This window comes from Dermacentor variabilis, chromosome 11 (genome assembly GCF_050947875.1).
Source record: "Dermacentor variabilis isolate Ectoservices chromosome 11, ASM5094787v1, whole genome shotgun sequence".
NCBI classification, from domain to species: Eukaryota; Metazoa; Arthropoda; class Arachnida; order Ixodida; family Ixodidae; genus Dermacentor; species Dermacentor variabilis.
The window spans coordinates 82,439,630-82,448,519 of NC_134578.1; the positions used below are offsets into that span (position 1 = coordinate 82,439,630).

At 44.5% G+C, this 8,890-nt stretch overlaps 1 protein-coding gene across 2 annotated transcripts in view; it reads left to right on the plus strand.

Annotated features, from left to right (window-relative positions):
- su(f) (cleavage stimulation factor subunit su(f)) overlaps nucleotides 1–6,993 on the plus strand; it is an 84,084-nt gene extending 77,091 nt beyond the window's left edge. Inside the window, exon 21 of one of the 2 annotated variants that reach the window (XM_075674333.1) lies at nucleotides 6,820–6,993. In XM_075674333.1, coding sequence (XP_075530448.1) covers nucleotides 6,820–6,891 — 72 coding nt within the window. In that variant the 3' untranslated portion in view covers nucleotides 6,892–6,993. Of the gene's footprint in view, nucleotides 1–4,567; nucleotides 5,773–6,819 lie in introns of those variants that run through there. The other variant, XM_075674335.1, reaches the window with a different exon arrangement.
- The last annotated feature ends 1,897 nt before the right edge of the window (nucleotides 6,994–8,890 follow it).

Consider the following 8,890-nt stretch of genomic DNA (forward strand, 5'->3'; position numbering starts at 1 on the left):
TTTGAAGAGCAAATGTGCAGTAATATTTGAAGAGTAAGTGTGCAGTACTTACTCAATGTCACTGAACAGTCCTTATTTGGAAAGCAATCGTGGTAGCGGGCAGTCTGTGTGAGAGACATTCAAGCGTAGAGTTTTCTGCAGAAAGTGTTGGAAGGAGATCTAGTGCTAGTGTCTAAAGAAACCGCAACTATGGCAGTTAAGTCATCATGGAAGTGATGAGCGGTACGCAAATTGCTTTAACTTCTTCCTTTGGATTGCTTAAACTTCTTCCTTTGGCTTTAAGTGACTTTGTAAATTGATGATTTTCAAGTAAATGTTGCATTACAAATGCGACAATTTGCTTCGATTAGTGCATGTATGGAGAGACATGTGTTTCATTCGTTTAAAGAAACATGGTTGCTTGAAAACTTAGATAAAAGTGTAATAACTAAAGCCCCAGGCCCATAGATTGGACAAAGAGATGTACCGCCAGTCATTTCGTTGGTAGCTGAGTCATCACGGTGTCTGAGATCACTTTAGTAAGTTTAGCATGAAGCTCTGTGAATTCGAGGATAATTTGATATATCTTAAAACCAGCAGTTGGCTTGCCATTTGGTATGTGCAACTTGTTGACAGACACCGGTAACCAGGTAAAAAAACCTTGCATGTGACCGCCGCAGTCTTGCTGTAGTAGTTGTTAGACCTGATTTTTTTTTACTGCAATGAGCACCTAACTTGGATTCTGCCCATTTACTAGAATGTCAGCATACCCTGTAGCTTTGGCCTCAGCTTGTGAGCCTGGCAACGTTGAGCGTAGTTGACTGCCTGTTTTGGGTTGGAACCATTCGTACTCTTGTGTGTGCGTGTGTGTTCTTCCATTCCATTCACGCTTTTACTAGCTTCTCTTTTTTTTCCCCCTTTCTTTTGTAAACTTTTTGATGGCAGTGGCATTTCCGAATGCCCCTATTTACAGAGTTGGCTTCTGTGGCTGTCACTTTATACATGCTTGTATCCTGTCGCCTTTCTGTCACTGTAATATTTGGTGTGCACATGGAAGCCCCTTTATGAGCACAGCCAACTTCCATTAAGTTATGTTACATTACAGTTATGTGGGAAACATGAAAAGCAGTCAGGGGTCTCTGAACGCTGTTGCGTTCCACTCTTAAAGGCAAAGCTTACGCGTCCTCCTAATTGTTTTAGCAAGATAAGTGGGGAAGGGTCTAAGATGGGGGGGTGTTGCACTTTGGCGGCCGGTTTCCTAAAGCTAGCTTTGCTTCAATACACTTGTGTTATGTGATAAAGCATATGAACGCCGCGAAGGAGGTTTTGTTTTCGTATCCGATTGCACCGACCAGGCAACTTTCAAGCCAATCTTTTTGGGAATAACAATAATAAAGGAACACATTAGAATCAGGCAAACAGTATAAACAGACATTGTGGGCTATGGTTCTTACTTGAAAATCATTCTAGGGCAGGCTAAAAATGGGAATTTTCAATGGGAGGCCATGTGTTTCCAACGCATTCATTATCCCTCAAGCTCCGCTGAGACCGAAGCCACCACTGAAGGGGTCGCTATTGGGGTGACCACAGGGGTCGGCGTGCTGACTGGTCAAGAACAAGTTATCCAGCGAAGGCAAATTTTAGGATCGAAATAACGAAAGTTTGGGCCCATAGAAATGCATATGAGCGCTGGCCAGGAACTTCAGTCGGGAACGAATTAACCGTAAAATCAAAATAACCGGAGTCAAATTAATGGAAGTCTTCCATATTTTCCTCTATGTCCTGTGCACACTGTTTGTTGCTCTGTACAGGATTAGATTTTTTTCAGTTCCTGAACAGCTCAAATTTGTAGATGAAGTCCCGCACAAGTTGTGTTTTCACTTTGGATAACACAGTGCAACATTATACTGCTCTGAGTTTTAAGTTCATTAGTACGTGAAGGAATGGGGGCAGAGACATTCTTGTGGTATAATAGAGTACTGCTACATGTGTACATATCATTGGATTTTAGCCCCCAAATGTCAACTACATGGAACATATTTTGTACATTTTTTTCACATTTTTTTCCACATATGTGTTGCACATTGCCCAACTTATGCATTATAGTCACGTCCTAGATGCACTTCATTTTTTTTCTGCTTCAAGCAAAAATCAAATACCCCCCTTTGGTTGCTCATTAGAATGGGGCCATTGCATGGCGTTATGGAGAAACAAAAGAAATTGAAGAGATGCCCTCGCAATGCTCTCGTGTGAAGCCTCACTGAAACAGCGCCTACAAATTGTGAGGCAGCTTCTCCTCACCCCTCCATCTTCTCCTCCCCTCTGCCTAGCGATTCTGATTTCGGACCAAGAGAGCCACATTGCACTGTGCCGACCGAAGTCACGTCAGCTGAAACGAGCGACCTACGTTTTCGGCAACTGTTTGCCATTTGCTCCATAAATGAGGGTAGCGAGGCCTAGAACGACATTTCAGTCGCACTCTTCGCAATGCTGCTGGGATTGTTTGGGCTTCTCCCCAGTTTTTTTCTTTTCCTTTGTACATGTGCAGTGTAGTTCAGTCGCAGCCTAGTTGTGTGTCGCAAATATGTCGTATACGACTGCCAGGTGAGGGTTCTTCAGGGGCAAGTTTAGTTGTGCATTCTTTTCGTTCTGGTTTTTTTTTTTGTCTTCTTTTTTAGATAACGCTTTGTTGCTTTCCCTAGGGGCAGTATGCTAAGTGTTGCTTTGAAAACCGGACTGAAACCTCTCGAGCACTTGTTGTCCACTGAGCTTCAGGCATGACATCTGCACTGCCTAAACAACATTGTTTGACAACACTGGGACAGGTTCAGATGTGAGAGGATGTGTCATTTTTCGCTCTTGTCTCTAGGTCGACGTAAGAAAGCGACTATGGTGTCAGTTCTTTTAAATAAAAACAATGCCACACCTCTCGCACCTTTGACCTTCACCTTGCTCCAGATTATCTCATTGGCAGTCTGTACTGACGAGCACAAATGCAGTTTCAGTCTAATGGTGCAGAAAATGTGTAGCACTTATTAACTGTTACTACACGATTACAGGCCTTTAATCTACTGACAAGAGCCACAGGCCAAGAAGTTATTTTAAACAATATTTCTTTTTGAGTCAAACTGAAGCAATACTGCACTTCTTAATTGCCGAAAGAGACAAAATGTCCGTTGTGCTCAATATCTTCAATCGCCCACCACTTCTGCAAAAGTATTTACTGAGGAATGCCATCGTGAGGTAGCTTGAGACCAACATTCTGCACCTAAGAGTAGTAGCCATCACTTCTAAGCACGAAATGTGGGGCAGCACAATTGCATACCGCTGTCGGGAGAAACGACACATTTTCTAGGTACCCGCAAGCTGGGAACTAAAAGAAACCAAGACATTCACGGAAAGATGGAGATGTACACTTGAATTAAACAGCGGGTGAACAAAGGAAGCCTCAGCTCTGAACCAACATTCTGACAAGGGGACTTACCTTTGTTTGTCGTGGAAGAGACATGCCCTCTCGTCGAAACCCTAATTTAAAAAAAATGTCCCTTTAACGAAGTTGGTTATGAACGAGTAGTCGTAGCACTGAAGCAGTCGAAGCAAAGCTGCAGAGCTTGTTAATTGTCCAAGTTTCTTATTTGCAGCCTTTGAATAGCGCTTATGCAGATGACGCTTGCACCTGGTAGTTAACAAATGTGACCAACTCCCAGCACATCGCCTCAGAAATTTCTCAGTGTGCCCCAAGCAGGCCACAGGTGGTGCCCAATCTCAGAGGTCATGCATTCTGAGCCACGCATCAGTTCCAGCTACTTGCATCAGTGGCATATTGTGTCTCAGTTTCAAACTTTTGCAAGCTTTTCGTGACGCACCTACTCCTTTTCTGAATGTAACATTTTACATGGAGGACACTGTATATAAATCATCTGCAGCTAGGCTCTTTATATAACCGAACATTTCATTGCAGTTGGCCTCTGCGCTGAAGCTGCTCTTCCTAGCTCTGTGTTTATCAGTGTATGTTGTGAAAATTGAAACAGTGACCTCAGCGTGAACACAATGTGCAAGTTTTCAGACTTGCAATTTGCCTTCTGCAACGAATCCTGAACAAAGGCACTCGTATTAGGCAAGCCACATTCATGGAACGGTTCCCACTCGAAGTCAGAGGCAACTAGCTTCATTCGTTCTCGCTGCTATGTGGTAATGAGTTTGCACACGCACACAGCATAGTTCCATAACAAATGGACATGTGGTGTGGACTTTACATGTGCAAGTCCGTTTATGATGTAATGTCTCAAGGGTTTGCACTCTTTTTAAACCAGGATTCACAAAGTGGCTTGCATGCAAAAATGGTTTGTGCAGATAACAGCAGGCACCAGCTAGTCATTTCAATGAAGAAGGTGATAAGAAAGGCATCAGCCAATGACACACGGTACTTAATAACAAAAGATTTTGGAACCAGTCCTTTGGTGGGTGAAATTTTATTGCGACTTCTTGGTCTTGAAACGGAGAAAACAACTTTTTTTTTTCCATTGTCATTGTCGAGTGATGAGTGGTGGCTTTAAAAACGTGCATCTGTTCTTCGCTTTCTCCGCAGCTCATGTTTTAGAGTGCGGGGTCGAAAAGTTGTCAGACGGTGTTGAGAGAAAGCAGTGACAGAGAATGCTCGTACAAGAACTTTTGTGTCGTTTGGGCGACTACAGACGGACGTCAAGAGACTGACTGCACGGACCCTTCTTCTTCCATCACATTCTTTTGCCTCGTTTCTTTTTTTTTTTTTTTTTGTCACCTGTGACACGACTCCCATGGTTTGTTTGACACTGTGGACTATTTGTTTTTTCATGTGACTCATGGTGTGCAGGTCATGCATTTGTGTACAGTAAAATGTTTGCGAGAACAACTGAGGAAGAAAAAAAAAGAAAGCGCCTTGAGAGAAAGATGAGGCCTTTAACATGACAGCTGCTTCAATTTTCATCACTTGGTCGAGGAAACAAAACTACAGGATACCTGGCCTCCCAACGTATGCTGCAACTTGTGGGGCCAAGTGTTCTCACGTGGCTTATTGTTAGTCATTTTGCCTCGTTTTATGTGTTCACCTCTCAAGACTAGTTAAAATGCATATGTCAATGCAGCGGTGCTGAATGGTTTTGTGTAAGGCTACAAAATTTTCATGTTCAGGTGAGAATTGAACGTGGCATCATTCCTTCCTCAAGTGCAGCTTACACAAATATTAGAGGCAGGCAGATGACATTTGTTGTCTGGGGCATGTCTGTGCCTGAAAATATAAATACAAAAAGTGAGGAAACGTTTCGTGCAGTTAAAATGTGTGGTGTATCCTAAAAAAAAGAAGTTAGAGACAATATTTATGTATGCAGGCTTTAATACTGAGAGGCTCTATGTATGTAAAGGTTCACCTATCAGCATATCATGGCTGGTGAAACAAAATAATAAAAAAAAAGTTGTTGCGTTAAAGGCTCCACCTTTCCACACACATCCATTGAGAAAGTTTGACTGTGCTCATTCCATTTGAGCTTTGTAGATGATGCATGTTCATTATTGTAAATACAAACTCTGTAAGCCTTTTAAGTGACTCTTGGCAGGCTGTGTGTAATGCTGCAAGTGCACCTGTTGCTGGCGAATAAAACCTAGTTTTAAGAGCGGCTGTCCATCCATCTGGCGAGTGTGTCATCTGAAGAATGCTTGTTGTTGCCGTGGTAACACTTTCATGTGTACAATCATTATGTACTGAGTTGGGTGATTGTGCTTCCTACGTTTTGTTCAAATAAAGACAAATTCTGATGATGTCAGGGGCATTGTTTCACTTGGGCCTGCCTGACTCGAGGCCTCGCCCCTGTACTCACAAACTGGCCTCAGCTTGGAGCTTGTGCTCAACTTTACTGACCTTTGTAACGAACGGCCTCGACTCGGAAGCTTTTCCATCACAGTGCTGTGCCTTGACCGACCAAGACTGTGCTTCAAGCTCCCCATGGTGACTCCTAACACAAGCAATTGGTGAAAACACACGCTTTCACACTAGGGCATCCATACTTGGCAGTATAGATGCTGAAAGCACAGATTACAAAACTAAAAGTCAGGGATTGACGTTCGGTGTCGTTGAAGTACCATTTCAGAAGAATGGTGATGCCACCATCCACTTTCTTAAGGTGCAGTTCAAGGAGCATACGTGTTCTAAAATACAGGTTTGAGGTACAGTGCTGCTGCTTGACTAAAGTATATGCCATCCATCAATAATATTACTCGGCGACTCCTGCCAGGTTTCGTTCCATGCACTTTGTTTGAGAAACTGAAGCAACTAGAGTTATTGAGCAGAAGTGACTTTAATCAGATGTATTCTCAACTGCAAGGTATTTTCGTGTGCAGTCTCAAAATAACTACACTGTGATTGCTAAGAAACATATGCAAGCGCATTAGCGCAACTGCAGTGCGATTTTTTTAGGGACATGTCTGCACTTTATAGCCCCCAAGTGGACCTTGACAGTCTTCAAACATGATTTGAATATAGAATGGCTGTGGAGTGCAGTTGGGAAACAGTGGCCACTTCAGTGAAAGCAGTGGAAGCTCCACACCCCAGTCTTTGCTTTTTGTAGTTGATATGGAGTGTCATGTAATGGGGTATCGTAAAAATTGGAAATTAGTGCTCCATGAAGCTTTGATATTGCCTCATTGAAGCCTTTCCTCAATAAGCAAAGTTGGAATGGGAACACCAACAATGAACTAGGTTTCGAGAATTGTTACTACCTTTCCATTTGCATGCAACGCCGACATCAATAAATCTTATCTGTTCAATCTCGTTGCACATTTCACATAAACATTAATGTTATGTTGCAGAGTCATACATCAAGCATGGATCGTCGCAATAAAGAATGGTGGCCGACTCAAGAGGCTGTGATGACAAATTGACGAGACCCGAGCCACGAGATGTTGCTTAATTTCCATTTAGTACTAATTCGCTTGAGTAAGTTTCTTCGCAATTATAAATAAAGATTCGTGCTTCTATAGAAACTAAGTGTAGAAGGATGGGGTAAATTTCCTTGCAAGGCTATGTTACGTACGACTTGTTGCAACATAAATAATAAAGTAATTACTTGATTTTTGGGCCACTTGGTATGCAAGCAAAGAAAAGTAGTGTTTTACTTGTATAATCAGGCACCCAGTTAACACACTTCGTCCATAGGACATCTGAATCGTGTCCCAAATGTCTAGGCACCATTTTGGAGACAAATAGTACAGCCACTGGGCGTCCTACCACGGACATCCCAAGGATATTGCACGTGCACCTGTTTTGGATATCCTGCCATAGATGCCCCACGGTTATCCCACATGGACCTTCTTCAACACGCACACAATATTTGTTCTCCAATTGAGGCTTTGACTTTGAGTTTCCTCGTAACAGAATTATGTTTTCTCGCATGTTCGAATTACAGTCTGAAGCTATCATGTCTGCAGCTCGCGTGTAGCTCGTATTTTACTCATTTTTCTGATGCAATTTACTTTCAGAATTGAAGGTCGTTCAATCAGCCGCCCGTGCTTGGTGAAAGGTATAGAATAATCGGGAGTATAACTGCACTTACGCACACGCGCGCAGCCTGTGCACGCTATGCTTTTGATGTGCGGGTGCTCTGCCTTTGCATCTGTAGCGCAGTGTGTGCTGCAACCGCAGTAGACCCTAAAGCAAACGCTGCGCAGAACGCCCTGGCACTCTCCACACGATGTCCGCAGGACACCTAAAGCGCGGCCAAAACGTTCATGTGAGGGGACATCCGCAGGACGTGTCCGGCATATCCCTAGGATATCCATGTCCTGGCAGTGGTTGTCCGTAGAATATCCATAGGACGTCGTCGTTGTCGCTGGGCCATTGCGATTTCGTCACCCCTCGCCTCGCGTCTTCCCGGAGTTCCTTCGTGGCCACTTCTTCCTCCTCTCCCTGGTGTGTCAACGCCAACACCCTAAGCACTGTGAGGAACTCTCGCCTGCGGCATACTTCGTGAGCGAAAGTCTGCTGTGCATTCTCCTCCGCCGCATCGTGCACGATGGGCTGGCCACTGCCGGGCTACCAGCGAGCGAGCAAGCGAACGAGCGAGCGGCTGCCTCCCCTCCCTCCTGTTCGTCCCCGCCACTTGCTTGCCCGAGAGCACATGCCCTCTCCCTCGCCTTCCCGCGACGAACGAACGACCAGTGCACCCCCGCTTCCCCGCCACTCGGTTACGCGAGAGTTCACGCAGGACGTTCTTTTTTATTCAATGTCCGCGGACCGCGACAGGTTATTGGAAACTCCAGAATCCGCTACTTGATCTGACAACACTAATAAACGAAGATGGCTACGACATCCAGATTCACGGCGGTTCTTTCGCTTGGTGCTGTTATAGTGCCTAGAATATACTACAGTGGTGTGGTAACGTTTCTCTTTTGTGGCGTCGAATCGAGGTGTTTCGTGGAAGCCGAATGAGTACCTGCTGCCGATCACGTTATCTTGATCGGTGTCGAGGATTACAGCGACGAAATCGGGGAAATAGCTGCGCTGTGCGCGCAAACGTACGTCCTGCCGAACGCGCCGCATCACACTTTTCAGACAAAGCCTTTCAGGCGAGCCGGAGATTAAAATGCAGGAAGTGTGTGTGCGTAGCGGACCTCCGAAAGGTGCAAGCACTTGCTCGCGGGGTTGCTCCACTGCTACAGCTACAGCGACTGTTTTCGACTTTCGTCGGCAACTCCGAACTGCGGCTCGTGCTGCAGTATATCGCATATGGCAACTCACAAAAGATAGGCAGTAACGTCTATCGTGCTTTCAGAAGCTATGGATATTCTGCACTGATAGAACGAGGCTAAAAACGGTAAGTAATTACTTGGTCATTGTGTATTGGCACAAAAACAGATGAGAGTTCCGTTTGACAGGGTGCAG